The 22,139-nt window shown below is 41.7% G+C and overlaps 1 protein-coding gene across 2 annotated transcripts in view; it reads left to right on the top strand.

Annotated features, from left to right (window-relative positions):
• Positions 1-10,760, top strand: part of FIG4 (FIG4 phosphoinositide 5-phosphatase) — a 125,690-nt gene extending 114,930 nt beyond the window's left edge. For both annotated transcript variants that reach the window (XM_082731929.1, XM_082731930.1), the window contains one exon: positions 10,431-10,760. In XM_082731929.1, the coding sequence (XP_082588055.1) occupies positions 10,431-10,608 (178 nt within the window). In that variant the 3' untranslated portion in view covers positions 10,609-10,760. The remainder of the gene's footprint in view (positions 1-10,430) is intronic.
• The last annotated feature ends 11,379 nt before the right edge of the window (positions 10,761-22,139 follow it).

Genomic DNA, 22,139 nt, shown 5'->3' with positions numbered 1-22,139 from the left:
AAAATTGAGCAGGACCATGACAGGAGACATGAAGGAAAGAGAAGCAGAGAAAGGGGAGAGGTGCAAGACCTCGGGGAAAGCTGCGTGCGTGGCTCTGAATACATCACAGAAGCAACCCAAGAGGGAGTTCTGTCAAGTCAGTCAGACTTTCTTCTCCACCTTCTAAAGGTTCAGGAAAACTCATTTTACATAATGAGCATCAGAAAAGTATCGAGATTCCACACCATATAAGGTGACGAGAGGAACAGAAGAAGACAGAGGAGGCCTGTTTCCCTGCAGACCGTGAAAGCATGCCAGGAAGACATCAGCAAAAGAGATCAAAACTGACGCGTGCTGTTTCAAAATGTGCTTAAAATACAAAACTTAAAAATGCAAAAAGAAATGAAAGAAAAACCACAAAGATTTAAGAGAAAGTGTCAGATACTGGCAATAGGCAAAGAAAATTTACTATGGGTAATAGGAGTCTTGAAGAAGAAAAATAAAGCAAGGGAACAGCAACAACAACAAATACTAGAGGCACCTGGATGGCTCAGTCAGTTGATCGTCTGACTCTTGGTTTCGGCTCAGGTCATAGCCTCAGGGTCATGGGATCGAGCTCCATGTGGGGCTCTGCTCGCAGCGGGGAGTCTACTTGCTTCTCTCCCTCTCCCTCTGCACCCTTCTCACCCTCCAGTTTCTCTGTCTCCAAAATAAATAAATAGATCTTAGCAAAAATTTACTAAAAACTGTAATGCTAAAAATACCTTCTGAAATAACTATTTAAAACTATATATTGAGGGGCACCTGGGTGACTCAGTGGGTTAAGCCTCTGCCTTGGGCTCAGGTCATGATCCCAGGGTCCTGGGATGGAGTCCTGAATCGGGCTCTCTGCGCGGCAAGCAGCCTGCTTCCCCCTTTCTCTCTCCGCCTGCCCCTCTGCCTACTTGTGATCTCTGTCAAATAAATAAATAAAATCTTTTTAAAAAACCTATATATTGAGAGAGCACACCATATACATGTGAATGGTGACCCAGAATGATACAGTATAGTACGTAAACTAGACTTTAAAGGGAAAAAAAAATCCTTTAGCTATCTAAACCAAAGGACAGACTTGTAAGAGAAAAATAATTAGATCATCCTCAGACTTTTTACATGAGGAACTCATTATATCAAAAAAAAAAAAAAAAAGGAGTAATAGGGAAAGAAATGTGAGCTGAAGGTATTATTTCCAAATCTTTTAACTATGAAAGCAGAGACAAACTGTTACAAGTAAGAACTCAGCATATTGTTCCCATGAGGCCTTCCTGTGGGATGTAGTGGAGAAGGAACTTGAAACAATCAGAATGACTGGAAAGGCAGTGACATAAAGACCACTGTGAGCTGTAAACTTATAGAATCAAAATGCAGGTTAAAAGAGGGAGAGTACAGTATGTGAAAAAATGGGGAGGTACTGTGGGAAGGACAGGCAGAGTAGAGTGTCTTCAGGAATCATATTGGTGGCAATAGTTAATTGTAATTCCAATGCTGATATAGGTTCAATATGGGGCACATGAAGTAAATAATTATGGGCTGTTCTAACTCTGCCATCCTCTTTGTCCCTGGGAAGCAGGAAAAATGTATAAGTACATGCATTCACACATACAGTGGCCCCAGGAACAAGGGGAATCCCCAGTACCCACATGGTGGTCTTGAAATACCAATTCCCCCACTAAAAGGAACCAGAGATCTGGGAGAAATAGCTGATTCCAGGTCAGTGTCAGGAAATGGACACAAGGATCCTGGAGCATCTTGTCAATCTAGATAGCAAGAAAGCCATTAGTGATTGCTGGGGTCATATCAAGAGGATTCATGAATGAACTTGAAGAGACTCCCACTGGACAAGGATAGGATAATTTGGAACTTCAATAATAATTGCAGTGGAATGGAACTCATCAAATATGGTTAAATCCATGAGTTTATAATTTTTTTAAAAAATTCTGATCACTTTGGAAGGGCTCTAGGGAATCATGTCATTATCCAGAAAACTGAAAAATAAAGGGGAAAAGAATCAAGTATATGACACTTTGAATTGTATGACTTATACCACTGGATAATCAAATAAGAGGTGAGGAAAAGCACCCTTAAAAAGAAAAAAAAAACAGAGTTTCAACTAATTAATGAAAAAGAAATAGCATGGGCAGTCCCCAATGTTAACAGATGTAGGCATTGAGCATTATTGGCTTTTAACATCAAAAGAGATAAACAACTTAGTCCGACCCTCCTGATGAACCAGCACACCACCGCCTCCAGGCTTGCCAAAGCAAGAGAAGCAAATTGTCACCAAGCTTCTGGATGCACTTGCTGACTTGCAGAAATATAAAGGACAGAACAACATTTTGAACTGCATTATAAATATGCAGTCAGCAAAATCTAGGCTGAGAGAAGCTCTACAACCTGGATATTTCAATCGATGAATTGTAAGGAAAAGAAAGGCGAGAGAATCTGTAGATTAAAAAGCATATCCCACTTTTGAAAATGGGCAAGATTAAATGAAAGTCTGGAGATGCACATTTGAATGAAAAGCTCAGTTTTAAAAGCACAAGGAAGAGATTACTGTGCCAGTTGGGATAATAGTGACTATGGTTTTGACGGGAATGGGGCACATGGAAAGGGTTTAGCTGCCAAAATTTCTGTTTCTTGATCCAGGTGGTGTCCACTTTATAATATTTCTATGTGTCTGTTTTGCGTGGCTTCCTATGTCTGTGTTTTATTTTGCAATAAAAGTCTGAAATGCATCGACAATTCTGAAACACAGTAGTTTTTCCATGGTAAATATTGGGTAAACATTGTTAATTTTTTTATGTTTGACAAAAAAATCACTTTTAATTTAAGGCAGAGATGTAATGTCACCGAAAACTTTACCTGGACAAACCTGTAACAGCCTCTAAGATGTATATTACATTGATTCTTTTTTATATAACAATATAAAGTCACATTTTAAGAGCAAGGTGTTCCAGCCCTAAGAAATAGTAAATATTACAGTATGTTTTCTAGATTTCCTGGCTCCATTGCCCTGGAGGCTCATCAGCTGTCCTTTTGTTCCAGTATCTGTGTGTTGTAAAGGTCCATAAAATGGACATGGTAAAAATGAGTTCACATGGGCTCATTTGAAGCACGTCATTTTGTGGGGCGCATTGGAATATACGGATTACCCTTTCCACAGCAATGTGTTCAAAGACTACATATATGTATATAATGTATGTAAGCACAAATATATTTTAGTGTATATGAGCATTGATCTGTATTATAGGTAAATATTTTATCTGTATATGTAGCATGTTTGTGTGTAAACATATACTATTTCTTCATCTAATGGGTCTAGTGAAAAATGACAAATGAGTCTTCCAAAGATAGAGTTTAACAGCCTTAGACGTGGCAAATGCATATGGTAGAAGGCAGATAAGTGTTTGAGAAACACCCAAGAAGGGTTTTGCTGTCCTTGTGCTCTCTTCATTCCCATTCGCCACCTGCTCCTCTCCTGTCAAAGTCTTAAAAGACCTACTCTGCTTTGTGGAGTCAAGGTTCCTTAGTGCTGAGCCTTTGAAGGGCCTCATATACACACGGAGCAGCCTGCGTGGCGTCTATGGTGTGTGAGGTTATACCTTTTATGTCCCATCAGCACAGATTATATTCTTTGCTTCCTTCTTATCACCGCTTTTTGCTTCTGTGGTGGGTTGTTTAAAGACTGGCATGATTGTCCTCTTATTAATGAATTTTAACCTGCCTGTGGGATTTCCAACCCTCCCTTTCAGTGTCTCTGTTGGAGGATAGCCCAATCATCTTGTTATAATAACAGCTATTAAAAGGATTTGGAAATGTTTGCACATAAAGAAATCAGATTTGTTCATTATTCTGTGACATGCTCACTAGCTTTCAGTGGCATAATTAGGCTGAAATAATTGGGCTTTGTTAGAGATCATATATTAGATTCATAGCATTTTAAAAAAAAGATTTATTTATTTGAGAGAAAGCGTGTACATGTACAAGCAAGGGAAGGGGCAGAGGAAGAGAAACAGACTCCCCACTAAGTGTGGAGCCCGATGTAGGGCTCGATCACCTGACCCTGAGATCACAAACTGAGCCAAAATCAGGAGTCAGAGGCTTAACTGACTGAGCCGCCCATGGGCCCCATAGATTCCTAGCATTTTGTGTGTTAATATAGACTTGTTGTCTTTTAGTAGGAATAAAAAGGAAATTAATTTCTTTACCTTGATAACGTTTAGAATCTTATCAGCAGTACTAACATGGTTCAATTTCCCATTACACGGATCACGGGCTAGCACTTGCCCCTCCAGCCCACCACCTTCTCTCTGTGGTATCACATGTATAAACCCGAAGACATGTGGAAGTATCCTAGAGGGGCAAGGCAGCAAATGACGAGAGCTTACCCATATTTCTGGTGTTGAAATTGGCACGACAGGTATGTGCCTGCTTTCTTGAACCCCAGAATAGAGGGGTATATTTTGCTTTTTGTTGTATTAGAGGTGATTTGAAGATTGACGCATTCTTCTTGATTTCAGCCCATGTAGTAACTTTGTTAATCTGCATGAGTTGCTGTTTTCTCACCTCTCGAGGATAAGGACCCACTGCTTCTGCCTCACCATTGTTTTTTGAGCAACTCTGATGGCTTTATCCCGACAGAAGGCACTCGGCTTGCCGTCAGTTTCCTTGCCACTTACGGATTATCTGAAGAAAGGAACTGAAGAGAAAGCTTCTGATGGGAAACCCTAGCTACCCTATCATCTTAAGTAATCCAAATCACACTAAATTCAGGTTCTGAATTTAGAAACCCAGTATTCCTTAACCAGATGTCATTCATTCATTCAATGAATAATTTTGAGCACTTACCATATGCCAGGTGCTCTTCTGGCCATTGGAGATAAAGAGGTGATCAAAATGGTATTCATATTCCTAGTAAGTATATAAACACATAAATAAAAGATCAGAGAGTGATAAATACCCTACAAAAATATATTAGAGTAATGATCTTAGAAAGACCTAAAATTGGCCAGAATTTGTGAGGAAAAAATAATAGGGAAGAGGTTTGAAAACATTCCATCCCATAGATCTTTCTGTGATGATGGAAATATTCTATATCTGTACTGTGTCCAACAGCGATCATTTGCTGTGTGTGGCTCACAGACACTTGAAATGGGACCCATGCTACTGAGGAACTAATTTTAAATTTCATTTAATTTTAATTATATTTAAATAACCACATGTGGCTAATGGCCACCATATTGGACAAATGCGTTTTAAAAGCCACATTTTTCTAATTTTTTAGAAATTATTTTCTAAATATTTTTTCTATATTATTTTCTATTTCTATTTACTTTAATGTTATTTAATAATAATATTTAAATAATTTAATATTATTAATATTGGTAATCTAATATTATTTCTATTATTTTCTAAAAGTAATTATAAGACCTGCAGAAAGACAAATAGACTAATAATCAAGGACTGGTGATTTTAAGGCATTTGCTAAGGTTTTACTCCACTGAGACCAGAGCACCTGAGCAATTTGAACCTGCCCTTGTGATAGTTTCTCTCGGAAAGCAGAGGAAATAATGAAAGAAATGACCTAATGATCAGTTATGACCAACAAAGAATCATTTAGTTGATTCTGTGAAAGAAACAGGAAACTGGGAGTTTGGGATAGCAACAGATGGGAAAGAGATTCTGTGACCAGAACCATCACAGAAATTTCTGGAAGTGCCAAATGGAGTCTGATGTATACCAAAATGCTAATCATGGGAAAAAGAGAAGATTTTAACAAATGCACAAGTATCACGTATATAGTATTGTTGAAATTATACAAATATGGTCCCGTTTTTCTGTCACCAGCCACAAATTACTGGGACATAACTAAATTAAGAAGACATTTCAGTCTGACCGATTAAATATTTCCTTGTAAGAAAGGATTATTATCAGACATGATCATATTATAACCAAGCGAGTAATACCACTTTCAAGAAAGAGCATAAAAGGGCATCAATAAGTATGTTCTTTAAAAACATGTGGTGTGTCTTCTGAATTTCTGCCTGAGGTGTTTCTCTTCTGTGAGCGGGAACTGCAGCGGAGGCCAAGTGACATTGGTCCCTGGTGTTTGAGCACACTAGGCAGTCTGGGTTAAGCAGCCCGTAAATGAACTTGCACATATATTATTTTAAATAAGACCATAACATTCCTTGAGGGGAAATACAGAGCTCTTCTTTGAAGATGGAACTAGGTTCCATAGATAAAAAGAAATGAGCCCACACATTTGTAATTATAATCTTTTATGTCCAGAAATGCTACTGGGAACTACTTGAACTAGGAGAAGGAGGTCTTATCCCTTTGGGGGCTGTGAGGAGAAGTTGAAAACAAAACTCCCTCTGTTGATGGTCAGGAGAGAAAAGTGCAACCATTTTTTCCACCATGAAAGTGCAGTAATAAGCCAGATTTCTCGACTAGAATGAAGAAAAGAAAGTAGTTTCACAATTTCCACCTCATTTAGTGTTTAAATACTGGTCTTTTTTGTCTAGAAACAGATGCCATGGAAGCCAATAAAGACTGTTCCGTGTAGTATTGAAAGCATTACTGGGTTACCTATCTCTCTCCGATACCCCCAGAGACAAGGTGCTGACCAGCACCCCCCTGTGAGGGTCTTGGATGTTTTTGTATTTCTTTCCCACCTTGGAAATGTGTAAGCTCCTGCAGAAATCAGATCTGTCTCTTCCTGAGGAAATGTGTGGTGTCTAGTATATTTGCAATTAAATGTCGAATTATGATTCTTGATGGAGGGTTAGCAGTAGTATATCATTGGAAAAGAGAGTTGTTTCCAAGTGTTCCATGCTGCTGACTGACCACAAATAAGATCTTCTTTAGCATTTTAGATACATTCTGGTCTTCTTAGACCAAAGAGTCTCAAACTTAAGCAAGTGTCAGAAGCACGGGCCTTGCTAACCATTTCAGTGGGTCTGGAGTAGGGCCTGAGAATTTATATTTCTAACAAGTTCTCTGGTGATGCTGATGCTCCTGGTCTGGGAACCACACTTGGAGAGCCACTGCCTTAACACCATGGGGAGCTCATTGTCACTGGGTTCTTGACAACTGAGTAAAACAAAGAAACAAAAGTTTCTCTGTGAATCGGTTTCTTCCTCCTCATTTTTCTGATTATGCCAATGATATTGGGTATCTCTGAAGTGTCTTTCTGGCCCCCATCCAATAATAAGCATTCTAATATTACAACTTTGTTATTTAACATAGACTTTGAATCTAGAAGAATAGAAAGGACAAGGGGGATGGTTGATGCATTTTCTGACTCCCTGTGTTGTTTTGAAACCATAGTGAGGTGGTGCTGGAACCCTAAACCCAGCTTCCAGTCAGTCGGATGTCATTTCAGGCTGATGTCTGGCTTTTCATATTGAGTGTGGTAATGGCCTCCATGCTTCCACGTGGCCGTGAGGCAGTTAACCAAGAAGTAGGGTGAGGACTCCTGGTTGCTTTACTGGTCGGAAAGCAAAGGCTCTGGGTGAAAGTGGCTGATCTCTGGCCCCATCCGAGGTTGCCCCGGCCCCACATCCACAGGCTTGTGCCCAGCCGCCATGATATTCCACATAGTCAGCCGAGGCCTCTGAAGGGTCAGACAATGCCTTGGTCACTTGGCATTTCCTCTTTCTAAACCCCTGAAGGTTGAGTACCCAGACGGTATCTTCCTACATCTATCAAATGTCTGGTGTGATTTCGGCCAGAGAGGTCACTAATGCGCAGTTCTGGGCAGAGAGGTTTGGCTTCAAAGACAGGACAGAAACCATTAGCCCCGTTTTTAGATTGACTTAAAATATCTCTCTCCTCTGTGACATGGAGGGTCTAATCCCTATGCTTCCTTCCTCCAGGATGAGTGTGAAAATTAAGTAAGATCATATACGTAAAAGAGATTTGAAAAGGGGAAGACACTAGACAGGTGTAGATGGTGTGGTTCAGGCATAGTTGCTATCTGTGACTGGTACTTTGATGACAATCTCTAAAAACCCTAATGGAGTCTTCATTTCAAAGGTTCAGGTGAAAAAGGTTTGCTCCTGAATATTAGCTACCATTAAAGAATTCTAGCATTTCAATGTGAATTATGTGAATGACTGGAGAGTTGCTATGTTTTTGTGAGGGAAGATTGAGGAGAAGAGTTCGTATTATTAATCATCCTAATTGTTCACCATTACAGTGTGTTCTCCACAGACATCAAAATAACTGTCACTTCTGTGTTTTGAAGAAAGCTCTGCCGCTAGGCTGGAGGCCAGATTGAGGTTCAGACGTTTCAGGATGTCTTTTACCTTCATTTTTTTTTTTTTTTTTAATTTGAGTAAATCATTTTCCTTTGGTTTTTATTTACTTAAAGGTCACATTCTAATATTGTGTGAAATTATTTAAGTGCTTTAAAAAATAGGAGTATTGGGATACCTGGGTGGCTCAGTGGGTTAAACCACTGCCTTCGGCTCGGGTCGTGATCTCGGGGTCCTGGGATTGAGCCCCGCATCGGGCTCTCTGCTCAGCAGGGAGCCTGCTTCCTCCTCTCTCTCTGCCTACCTCTCTGCCTGCTTGTCATCTCTCTCTGTCAAATAAATAAATAAAATCTTTAAAAAAAAAAATAGGAGTATTTCACAAACTAGATACCAGATTTGAGTTGAAATGTATTCTCCTGAGGTGAAAACAATTGAGGCTGGTTTCCAGAAAGAATGTTCCACCTCCAGTTCTATTTTATTTTCATGGAATTTAATACATCTCCAGCCATGGCAGGATGTGTTAGCATTCCAGGGAAAGACAAAGCACACTGTTTTCTGGGTTAGAAGACCCCCCATTTGATGGTAATGTGTCCTAAGAGGGTGGGGCATTACTGTACAACTCCTGTCTTCTACTGTATGTCTGCACTTCCTGTTGTCTTTTGAAGTGTTGACATCCCAAGTCCAGAGCTAGCTGGGGCTGAGGCCCAATTCTGCTCCAGCCAGCAGAGCAACTCCCCCAGCTGCAGGGACCCTGCTAAGCAAACCGCCAGGCATCCAGGATGCCTTCCTGATGGGCAGGATGCTCTGGTGTAGGAAGTGCCCCCCACCTCAGAGGACCAGCCCTGGGGTACAAGGTAGTGTATTGTCATTGTACACCAGTCCCTCATGGCACCATTTTTTGTGGACTGTCTTCCCCATCAGTGGACCCTTCTTGACCCTCCATTCACACTCTGCACACATGCTCACTCTGCATCACACCTGACTTGGCTGACTGACTCATCCCTTGAGGGCCTGCTGTCACTAAGGATGGAATAACTAGTAGGTGCTCCGTCTTCAGTGACTTAAGGTTGTGTCAGACACCAAACTGCATTTTGACAAGGCCCTTGTGGAGACAGCACCTTCTTCAGTGGGTAGAAGGAAATTCCACACATGAAGTTAGGCTGGGTGGTTGGGAATAGGGGCGTATTTTTGAGTAAAGAGATTCTTGGGTGCTTTTCAATACCCCAGAAAGGAAAGAAGCTGGGTCTTACAGATCTACAGTCTCTCAGCAAAAGCCTGAGGCCAGATGTGTTTCAGAATTCACAGTTTTGGGGTGTTAGCATAACAGGATGGTACATCCCCAGTGTGATCTGAGGACTTGTCTGATAATGAAACACATTAATATTCACACGAAGTGGAATGAGTATTGTTGGTTCAGGTTAGGATACGTCACCAAATGAATTTCAGCTGGGTCACGTTTTACCATCCAAGTAACATTTGGTCATTAAAGCTTTTAGGATTTTAGAATTGCAGATAAAGAATTACGCACCTGTAATTATTAATCATAGTTGACATTTACTGAGCACTTACATTGTGCCAAGCATTATGCTAAGGGAGCCCTTTATACATACAAACTCATCTGCTCTTCTTCTCTATGTGAGGAAGGAATTCATATCCCTTACTTCATGGATTCCTTGTAAATCTTCCTTTTAAAAACTGTAATTGTTAGAACTAATAAACAAATTCAGTAAAGTTGCAGGATACAAAATTAATATACCAAAAAAAAAAAAAAACAACACTGAGTTTCTATGATGTATCAAGGAGCAGAAAATGTACAGCCCCCACCTAAAGTTACTCTGGTCGTGTGGGGGAGGCATATGGGTGCACAGACATAGGTGTGCCTGGGGCTGCAGGAACAGAGGAGGGGTGCCTGCCTAGCCTGTGCTTCAGGGAAGATTCCCTGCACAGTTGGTGGGTCAGCTCTGTCCTGTGGGCAGGAGAGGAAGCCAGCTTAGGAGATACACAGGGGAGGTCACTACCACTACTTATTACTGTTAAGTCCGCATGATCGTCAAGGTCGGCAGCTCTTGAATGCTTTGAGACCATAGCTCCCTTGTGGGTCCTTCACTTTATTCTCTTTAACGTAGCCTTTTCTTCCCTTCCCTTTTGTAGAACACCTATCTCAGCTTTCTCACAAGACAACATCTATGAAGTTCAGCCTCCGCGAGTAGACAGAAGATCTACAGAGATCTTCCAAGCCCACATCCAGGCCAGTCAAGGGATCATGCAGCCCCTTGGCAAAGAAGACACCGCCATGTACCGAGAATACATCAGGAACCGCTACCTGTGAAGAGAGCAGGTCCCACCCATCAGTTGGCTCACATTGTAATCTGTTTTGTCTCATCCTAGAGAGTTAATTTCCTAGGAGTTCTTTACCTCTGAAAGTTTTTCCTTTTTGTAACTGGGCAACTATAAATGATGGGAAATAAAGAAATGATTGGATATATTGCTGTTATTGCCTTTGCTTTTCTTTAGAAATACTTTTTTTTAGAAATGCAGTCAACAGGGACTCCTAGGTGGCTCAGTCACCTGGGCAACCGACTCTTGATTTTAGCTCAGGTCATGATCTTGGGGTCGTGAGATTGAGCCCCATGGTTGGGCTCAATGCTCACTGCAGAGACTGCCTGAGATTCTCCTGTCTCTCTCTCTCTCTCTGCCCCTCCCCCTGCTTGCAATCTCTCTCTTTAAAATAAATAGAATCTTTTTAAAAATGCAGTCAATATAATATCACAGCACAATTAAGAAATTAGCAGGGATTTGTTGAGCACCTGCTGTGTACACAGGTACTATGGTAGAGTCTAGAGGAGTATCACAGTAAGCAAAACAGGCCAAAAAGCTCCTCTTTTGTGCAAAATGAAGTCAGAGTATTTTTCTTTGTAGTCAATGTATTTTTTTTTAAATTTATTCTGATTTTATGTTAACTTTGTGATTTGATTTTAAAAAAGCATTATTTTGAAAACTCTTGTTCTTGGGAAATAAATGCTGAAGTATTTATGAATAAAGGGACAAGATGTCAACAAAGTGCTCTCTAGTGGTTCAGGAAGAAAGAACAAATGGGGCAAAATATTAATCAGTGGATCTGGGGAAGGGTAAATGGACTTTTTTTTTAAACAATTCTTACAATTTTTCTATCAAAATAAATTCTTACAATTTTTATCAATCAAAATAAAACATTAAAAATGTGTTACCCTGCAGAACTTCTGTGGTGTGCAGTTGTGTTACCTGATTTGACGTCTGGTGTCTGGTCAGGGTTGACTCGTCATGTACTTGGTTTGCTCACTGTAGAGTCACACATAACAGGGACAACTTCCTGCCTTTCCTGAAAGTTGGACACAAATGATGTGATCTCATTAGGCCTGTGCTTTTTTTTTTTTTTTAATAAGTCGTCTCAATTCTCCCTCCTCATAAATAAAATAGAGAAGAAAACCAAGCTGTCTAATGGGAGAAGGAAAACTGACTATCTAAATGACCTTTAGGGGGTCTCCAACCCTGAGAAGCTGGAAGTCTGTGGAAGGTTCTCCACTGCACATTAAAAGCCCCTAATTAGCAGACCTTTTTTTTACTGATATCATTCATAAAACCAGGATTAGAGAATGACAACAGGTGAGAGAAAATTTGTGTTGGTGTGGTCTTGTTACCTACCACGGTAGCTTGCTCTACTACATGTGGGATCTCTCTCGAGTCTTTCCAAGTCAAAAAATCATCTCAGATTGCTGGGAAAGTGTCGAGTTATAGCTCAAACCCGGATCTTCAGTTTAAAATTGATTTTTAACACGTCTTTTGGGAGATCTATCTCCTTATGACGAGAATGAAGTCTTTGTGAAGATCTAGAATGTAGGTCTTCTTTCATAACCTTCTTCAGCTGTGAAGGAAGGCTCACAATACTTCCTTTGGTGTGTTGTGAAATTTAGAGGGAATGTATGTGAAACATGTAGCCATGATTCCTGGCACATAAATGACACTAAGAGAATGGGTAGTTTCCATGTGCAGTGGTGGTGGTTGGTGATGGTGGCGCAGTGTTCGCAGTAGAAGGCAGTGGCTTAAACATGATTAACATCGTTTTCAACATGACAAATGAACATTGTTTTGACATAACAAAGATGGTAGCTGAACTATTAATTTTGTCATTAATTCAGATTACTTCCTTTTTAGCTGTACAGGGAAGTACAAATTGATACCAAAGTAGATATAACATTTAATCTCTTAAAAGAGCTTATTTACCTCAAGGAGCAAGTAAATGAAGTGAATGTATCTATGAAAACACTAAAAAGAGAGTATAGAAGGCTGCTCTAATTTTTAGACCCAAAGAGAAGAAACCTGTACTGATTAAGAGCATGAGCTGAGACCCTTGTCACTTACAAGTAATCTCAAAGCCTCAATTTTCTCATCTAGTATAGAGGGTGGTTGAAAGAAATGAGAAAACACCTATCAATCATCCGGAATGGTGTCTGTCGCATAGCAAACATTCACTAAATGTTCGCTCGATAAGATCATCGATAATGCGTGCTTGCCACCACTTCCTTACCTGGTGCCGAGCATCATCTCAGAGCAAGACCACATCTGCACTGTCACCATGCCACTGTCACCTAAAACAGAGAAGCCTTCCTACATCACTTTGGCATTGTTCATTTTAATTTAGATCAAGCAATACGAATGAACCGTGAAACACAGTAGATCAAAAACTGAAGTATCAGCAAACAATGAGGACATTCTATGAAATAAATTCTGTTGACCATGTTATACCTGAGAACAAAGTAAAAACATACACGTCACAATTGAGTGTGAACTTCTTAGGTGTGTGTGTGTGTGAGATGGTGGGGGACGTGCTTTCTTAAAGCCGCTTGATATAAATCTACACACCAGAAGAAGCTAGGTCTTATTTTGGGAAACCGAGAGATGCTTTGGTATGAGTTTTTCCCACTCACTCACGGCTGCCATGCCGTAGAGAAGGCTGGAAGCATCCACGGCACAAATGACTGGACATGCAAAATTGTTCTGCGGTCGTGAGGCAAAATCTGTATGACTGTTAACATTAAACTCAGAGGAGTTTTAGATGTTGTGAATCCAAACTGAAATTGTTTTATGTGAATTCCATTTCTCCACAGGAAAACAATTCCTGTCAGAATTTAAATCAATTGGATTCTTCCATTTGAATAAATCAGTTGTCGCTTGAAGATGAGATTCCAACTTCGTTGGGTTTCTGCAGGTAGAGAGTTCAAAAATCATTCTGTATTTTATTATATGTTTCACAATAAAGCTTTATTTTCCCAACTCATGAGTTTTCTCCTTCCTAGAATTTACCAGCTGCCGAGTCCAGAAGTGTTTTCTCCTCGTGGGAAATGACCTGTCTCACCGTTGTCCTCACGTGTGCCGTTGGGGCTGGCTGGTCAGGGTAAATTGCTTAGAATAGCCAGAGAAGGCAAAGCTGGCCTAGATTACCTTTTCTTGCAAATCACATTTTCCTCTTTTGTAATTGGTTTCAAGATGCATTCCCTTTTTTGGTTTGCCCCCTGGCATTCTGTATTTGTTCTGCTGAGACCTGTACCACCTCTCAGAATCTCTCCTGCCTGACAAACGACAGAGCTAACGGATGATTGTGATAGTTAAATGAATCCTGCATTGAAGGGCAAATGATCTATTTTACTTCCTTATTGAGACTTAATTCGCTCCCTTTGGAAGAGGTGATAGATGACTCTGGAAACTGCACGTGTTCTGACGTGCTCCTAGCAGAGGTCAGGCTTCTCTATCTACGTGCACATGAGCAGCTTTCCTCAATAGGCTCTCGAGTCCCCTTTTCATTTTCAGAAGCTGGAGGGCCATTTACTAATAAAGAACATTGAGCTACTGTTTAACTCCTGGTACCCACACACAAAATAGTTTATTTCTTCAGGACCTTTGTCTGAGTGGACTCCCAACGTGATGGCCATCCAACTGGGAAGTAAAAACTAGAGCCTCCATAATTGAAGAAGGCTTTTCATAAAGAAAATCACAAAACTAAACCACTTTATATCCATTTATAGAGGGGGAAAAAAAGGAATGGGAAATGGGATTTGCTAAACCAGGCAGTGGCCAAGATGCTGATCAAAGAGAAACATGGCTTGACAGAAGAGGATCACAAATCCTATTGCCCCAAGGTTAATTGCAGAGACAAGGAAAGTGCCACCATCTGCGTTTTCATTGCTGCTGAAAGGTAAATCATTCCAGCTGTCCCCGAATAAGCATCATTTTTTTCCTTTTACACTGAGAATTATAATTTAAATACAGAGTTTTCTTCTCTTCCCTTGTCTCTCTCTTCCTCCCTCCATCATTGTACTTTAGAGATGATTGGGTTGATGATAAAATTGACCATCTCGTCTCAGGGTGGCAGAATGGCTAAGACAGGTGCATCCCAAAATTCTGGCAGTCAGGGAAGAGGGCTGTCATGACATCATCTCTCGTGACTCAAGATAGGATTCTGGAGGATTTCCTCTGGGGAGGGAGTGTGTGGAGCTCTCTGGCTTTGGTTAGAAGACATTTCTGGAAGTACATGGAGGAAGGAAGAAGGTTTGTGTGTGTGTGCTGGGCAGCTAGGGTTCGAGTGTGTGCGACACAGTCCCTCTTCTGAGGAGTGCCTCGCCACACCTCCTGCTACCATCCCTCCCTCTGCCCCAGAGTGAAATGGAAGTCCTCTTCCTGAAATGGGCAGGAGAGTGAAAGGGAAGTCCTCTCCTCTGCCACTTTTCTTCTGGAATTTGCTGAGTACCAGCAGTGTGCTTGGAGTCAGGCTAGCTGCTGGAGTTTAATGAGTTAAGGGTGAAGAAAAAAAAACTGTTCCTTGCCCCAAGGAGCCCACAGCATAGAGGGAAAGACAGATGTGTAAACAATCTCACACACAATGGTTTCTCAAGATCACTGCTCAGCACAAAGCCGCTGGGGCCTGAGGAGGGTATGGCTAGCTCTACAGGGTAATGAGGGAAATTTTTACTGAGCTTGATTTTAAGAGAATGAGTAGAAACCTGACAAGGAGGGAGAGGGATAGTAGAGAAGGCATTCAAAAGAAGAAGAAAGAGGGCCGCCTATTTGGGGGGCCAGAAAGTTATTTGGCATTGCTGGGCAGAGAGATGGTGGTGAGGAAGGTGGTGGGGAAAAAAAAGGTCAGGAAAAAAGTTGGAAAGATAGGTCAGGTGAGATCGTGGAGGACCTGAATGGGCTAATGCAGTGGTTCTCAAACATTTTGCTCTCAGAACCCCATTACAATTTTTAAAATTATTGAAGACCTCCAAAGAGCTTTTGTTTATATGAATCTCAGTTATCAGTATTGGCCATATTCAGAAACTGAAAACTCTTTTTTTTTTCTTTTTACAATTTATTTATTTATTTTAGCGAGAGAGAGGGAGAGAGAAACTCACTCAGACTCCACCCTAAATGTGGAGCCCGACCTAGGGCTTGATCGCAGCACCCTGAGATCTCAACCTGAGCTGAAACCAAGAGTCAGATGCTTCATCAACCGTACCACCCAGGCACCCCAGAAACTAATAACTCTTAAATATTTATTAATTCATTAAAAATAGCAATAATAAAACCATCCCACCTTAACAGCATATTTTTAATGAAAAAGAACCTTTTCAAAACAAAAAATAATAATAAACCCATCCCATGCCGACAGAAATAACATTTTCTAATGAAAAGTAACTTTTTCAAAAAAAATTTAATGAAGATTGGCATTAGTTCATATTTTTCAATCTTTTTAACGTCTGGCTTGGGTTAATGGAAGATAGCTGGGTTTTCATATCTCCTACATTCAGTCTGTTTTTTATGTTGTTTTGGTTAAAACATGTGAAGAAAATCAATCTTAACAGATATGAAGTTGAGAAATGGAGGAACATTTTAATAATAATTCTTTTAGATTATTGTGGATAATTTTTCTTACAATGCCAAAACCCAGTAAGTGGTAATTCCTTAAAGGTTCGCTGCATGGTGAAATCCAAAACTATGTCAATGAACTTTGCATAGTCTGTGACATTAAAATTGGTATAGCTTATACTTAGATCTTTTACCCAAGCTTGATTTTGTAACATCACACATTGGTCATTTAGAAAATGCTTGTTCACTAAGATAGGCGGATCTTGCAAATGTTGACATGTTCATGTATCGCCAACTTTCAGCACCGAGAAGCTGCCAAGTAAGTACATAGAATTTCCAAAATCCTAATGTTTGCTTGAAAGCTCAAAATGTTATCATTGGCAACAAATATAGCCAGTTTTCTATATAATGACAGGCTGATTTGATTCATTTTCAAGAAAAGAGGCTGCCAAATACCCAAACCTGATAACTATAGCTTGTCTGACAGTCCTTCTCCCAAGTAAAAATGGTCTTCCTTGGAAGAGTGGCTAATTCAGCTCACAACTCAAACAATTGCAACATTCCTCAAAGGCAGCCACTCTACTTGGGTATGCAGCCAAAACACTTAGGATCCCCTCCCTATCATCACACAGTATTTCAGAAGACCATACCCAATTGTGGGGATTTCATAAAAGTAATTTTTACTGCTTCTTCAGGGACATTCTCTTTTTTTTTAAATTTATTTTTTATTTAATTTTGGGATAACAGTATTCATTATTTTTTCACCACATCCAGTGCTCCAGGCAATCCATGCCCTCTATAATACCCACCACCTGGTACCACAACCTCCCCCCCCCCCCCCGCCAATTCAAACCCCTCAGATTGTTTTTTAGAGAAGTGAAGCTGGCTGTTCTCCGAAGGCAGTGAGCGAGGCACAGGGCACAACCGTGTGTCCCTGCCTTGATTCACACTCACATTCCAACAGTTTTCTCCGCATTGCTTTTGTACCCTCAGTGCCAATGTCAACATGGAAAGTAAAGCAAATAGTATCTAGTATCGTTATGAAAATAGTTTGACCTGGCTGACTCCCTGAACGAGTCTGAAGAACTCCCATGCATCTGTGAGCCATGTTTTGAGGACTAATATGCTAAGGGATTAACAGGGTTTGAGTATATACTTTGGGCCAGGTGGGACCCACTGACGGGCTTGAGGAGAACGCCTCAATAGGTCACATTCTCCTTGAGTATTCACAGCATCCCGGCTTCTTATAGTACATACCACACTGTTCTGTCGAGCGAGTTAGGTGTCTATCTCCCCAAGAAGACTGAGCACTGGGAGACAGAGCCAAACCACCCTTCTCTGCATCTCCCAGCCCAGAACCCCTCTGGCTGGCACTCAGTATATGCTGTGGAGGCTCAGGACCAGCATGAGGCTTGAATCATCCTCTTGTCTTGGAGTGTCTAACCCATTAAAACCATGTTCATTCATTCCCACTTTCAAAGCCATCCAAGGGAGAGTTGAGTGTGTCTTCCTTTAACCCCCACTCCCCAACCTGTTGCATGCCTCTACCTGCTACTAGCAGGGGTGTGCTATGTACAGACCATAAACTTTGTCTTTCTGGAGAAAAGAGATTTATTTGAATATAGATTTTGCTTTTATTTACCACATCCAAATGAATCAGCCATGCTGAATCCTAATTTTGTCAAATTAGGTCATTGTAACATTAAATACTGTACTGGCAAAGTTGAAAACTCTTAACTATGGATATTTTCACCTTATGTGTTTATTTTTGATGGCTTTTTAGAGATTATATTATTGTGGGTTTTTTTGTTGTTGTTGCTAACTATTCACTGAACCATGGAGAATTAGAATGTCATTTTCCACTTCCAGATGGATTATAAAGGTTTGGGTTTTTTCGAAAGATACCGATAACGATTTTGTTAAGTTTGGCATTGCCTCAATAAAGTCTAATGCCTCTGAAAAATCAATTTGAGAAAAGATACCACATGTTGGCAAATCACATGTGATAAAAGCTTTTATGAATCTCTCTTCCCTGATTATAAACTCATCTTTAATTCAGTTCAATAAAACATTTAATTTTGTCTGTATCTTCAGGGACAGAAATTCGCCGGTCAGCTTGTTCACAGAAAACATTTAATAAATGGAAGTATGTGACCTTTCTAATCATCATTTTAGGTTAATTAAGGTTGTGTAAAAAATCTATTTTATCATTTCCTTATGAAATCTTTGGGATAATAGAATTAAATGTCTCTCTACATCTTCTGAGAATCTTCTGCATTTAAAAAAATGGTCTATTCAGAGATAGACCTTTTTTTTTTAATTAAAAAATAGGAAAAAAACTGAGGGTTGCTGGAAGGGAGGGGATAGGAGAGATGGAGTGATGGGATGATGGACATTGGGGAAGATATGTGCTATGGTGAGTGCTGTGAATTGTGTAAGACTGATGATTCACAGACCTGTACCTTTGAAACAAATAGTACATTATATGTGAATAAAAAAAAATAAAGAAATTAAGTGATATAAACTTGCAGTTAAATAAATTTCTATTAAAATAACAGTAATAAATACTCTAAAAATATAGTCTATTCAGGACACTCAAATTACTACCTGCATTAAGGATCTCCATGTTACACGCTTATTAAGGTGAGTTTATTTATTTATTTTTTAAACAAAAAATTGCAGGACATTGGCAGCTACAGCGAAAGAGCTCATCTGGATCTGGGTGTCGGTGGAAATGTCCTACACTCACACTCACCCAGAGCCCTTCATGTGCTCCAGGAGGCTAGGACCAATCCAGGACTGTAAGAAACTGTCCTTTTCTTTAATAGTGGCACTAATCTCTACTTCGTGCCCTGGGATATGGTATTTCGGATTCCTGACCTTGGCCCCTGGGGAGGGAGACATTTCAAATGTCACTCGGAGAATTCCTAACCCACAGTCAGTCCAAGGATCAGCATGGAGATCACTCCAACTGCCAAGTCCGTCAGTTCCAATGACACACTTGACATCAGGGGAGGTGGCCACGGCAGACCCAGTGGGTCCACAATGAGCTGGACTCCATTTATTACCTGGTCTCTGTGAGTGACCACTCACTCTAACTGGGGAGCCCAGTGACACTCTGCCTCTCCAGGTATCAGTGTCAAACCACCTCCTTGTCTAAGGTGCACTGATAGGTCTAGGTCATGCCCCCTCCCCAGGGTCTAGTCACTCAAGTCAATGGCCACAGGTCATGTGCAGGGAGGTCCAGAGCAAACAGCCATGGGGGCCCTTGCCGCGTGGAGCAGTGTCCTTTTCTCTGCCCACGCAGCTCCTTCCTCGGTCAGTGGGGACTACATCTGAAATTGCTCAGGTCTGGGAACTGAGCAAGGCATCGTGGCTCTTTACTTTTATTGTGGCCTTTTTTTATTGGGGTATCCTCAGCCTCCTGCTCCTTCAGTCTTTCTCTGCTTGTCAAGTTGCATGCTTGCTGGATGTCCATTTACTCCCCTCGCCCCCTGGCCGGGACATTGTGCTTTCTCACCTTCACCTTGTGGGATGAGCCACTGAGCTGCTGGCTCCCTTGATTGGTCATTACAGCAATCGCGGCCTCCTGGCTCTGGCAGGTAAGCGCTGTCACCTGACCTCTAGGGTTTCAGAGGTCCCCCTGGTTTTTGTCCCCCTGGTTATGGGCAAGCTCAGCTCTGTAGCACTTCTCTTGCCTGTGCTAGTCCTGGCCTGCCAGCGGAAGCCTCTAGAGCCCTTCCTGGTGATGTCAAGGCCCTTCTCACCAGCCCGTTCCTGATGGTTCCCGATGGCCTTGCTGAAAGCTATGTCTTCCGGCCTCACATAAGAAATCCATCCCAAGGTTCCCCCTTGCTTGAGACTCCCTATTCTCTATTCCTTCCTCTAACCCCTGCCAGAGCAAGCCAAGCATTTCCACTTGGCTCAGCATGCAGCATCACTTTCCCTGGGCTTCTAAAAACCACACCAGCAGCAACTGAGTCTCATCCTAGAGGGTCCCTGCCAGGGAACTAAGTCCTGTTCCTGAGAAAGTGTCCCCAAGTCTGTGTGTTTTTGCTTACTCAGTCTTTCATGCTGCTCTCTTGATCAAGCCCCTCGAAAAGGAAGTCTTCTTGTAGATACAATGATTTAGGCATCAAAATCCAGTTCTAGGGCACCATCCTGGTTCCTGGGGCCCATGCTGACCAATAGAGCTCCTGCGGTGTATGAGCCCTCCTCTTCCTCACCTGCCTAGCACCTCCCCAGCCAGGTTATACCTGAATTTAACCCTGGTTATAGGCCTGGTCAACTTGTTGGGGACAGGCCTCGGCAGCACATTCTAGCACAAGAGAAGGGCTCACTCTTCTTACAAGAGTTCTGCAACCCCTGAGAGTTCAGGGCATCAGCAGAGACAGTATCCTCCCAGAGGCATCCATCCAGATGTTTCTATCCCATATTTTAGAGTCCCAGCTGTTCTCGGCCAAGCCGCATAACCAGTCCTGCCTGGACTGAGCATGTAAGCCTGGAGGAATGTGGCCTCAGCACAATTGCAATGGCGGGCCCAGAGGGATTGTGGCCGAGGCCCTCCCTCAACTATGTTCCCCATGCAGGAGATCTGAAGAGCATCCAAATGGTCATTCTGTCAGTCCAGGTCCTTCGGGCACCAGACGTCAAGTTAGGCATATAAGAGGTTTATGGGGGGAAAGTCTGTGAAAGACTGAAGGAGACAAAGCAAGACCGGGCAGTGAAACTTCTTCAGATCGCAAGGTTTGTTTGACCTCAATGTGAGGAAAGGGAGAAAGAAGCAGGATTTGGCGGAGACCTCCCAGTGTGATGAGGGTATGAGGAAGTCCCATCCAGCTTGACTGGGAGCTCCAGAGAACAAGCACTCCATAAGGGAGCCCCATGTTGAAAAGAGATGACTAGATCTTAGTACTGTCACCTGCCCAAGCATGGGCTGGGGGCTTGTCCACCAAGAGCACAGTCTCAGCTCCAACACTCTGCCCCTGCAGCTCAGGGTTGCCACCCAACTGCATGGCTCACAGCTGGATGAAAGATTCTCGAAGGTAGAGCCGAATGGTGTCCCTGCATGGCTCCCACCATCACTGCTAAACAGAGTTCTGCACCATTGATTAAGTACCCATGACTGTATCCATGCGGGGACCACAACAATGAGTAAGACCTAGTAACATTGGTGTCCTGGGGAGCTTGTGGTCTAATTGAGCAGGGAAGAAAACCAGGAGATAATTCTGATACAATGTAGAAAGGTAGGGGTGCTGGCATGCTATTATTTCAGGGTATGTAATTGGCCCAGCCATTAGGTTACCAATGACTTTCAAAAGGTAGGATTACTGCTCTGAGACAGTGTACCTAGAATAGGATTTAGAGCCGGAGATCCTGGGTTCAAATCCGTGGTCCTGTGCTTCGTGAACAAGGACTTTGTATGATATTCAACCTCTGGGGGCCTCGTTTTCTGTTTCTGTTACATGGCATAGGATGACATTTGAATGGTATGAACCTCATTGTGTTTCCCATAAGGATTACATGAGACATTTCATTCAAAGAGTTGAGAAGAATTCCTGGCCTGTAACAAGCACTTTAAATGCCAGGAATATTAGGAGGAAACTCCAGGCCATCTGAGAGTCTACAGCTGGGGAATACTTTGCTGAAAGCTTGAGAAGTGTAGAGAGGTGAGGCAATCTTCTATAGCTCAGAAGCTAGTTCCATTCCGATTTAAAGATGAGAAATACAAGGAGAGGTGGTGAGAGGTGAAGCAGCTGATGCCAGTGAAGTTTCTTACAATAGTATTAACACACAAGGTGCTGATTCAGACACTAGACTTTGGGTGTCATTAAACTTCTGTCTACCAGCAGGGCTCCTGTGTAGAAAGGGCTCTATCTAAAATATATCCAAGGGTATATATCCAAGAAAAGCAGAGCCTAGAATGGTTCTTTCATTCATACAAGACTCCCAGGCTTCTTTCTGGGCTAGAAAATATTT

The sequence above is a fragment of the Mustela nivalis genome (assembly GCF_964662115.1).
Source record: "Mustela nivalis genome assembly, chromosome: 5".
NCBI classification, from domain to species: Eukaryota; Metazoa; Chordata; class Mammalia; order Carnivora; family Mustelidae; genus Mustela; species Mustela nivalis.
Note: the sequence above shows the minus strand (reverse complement) of the source record. Positions and strands in the feature narration are given on the sequence as shown.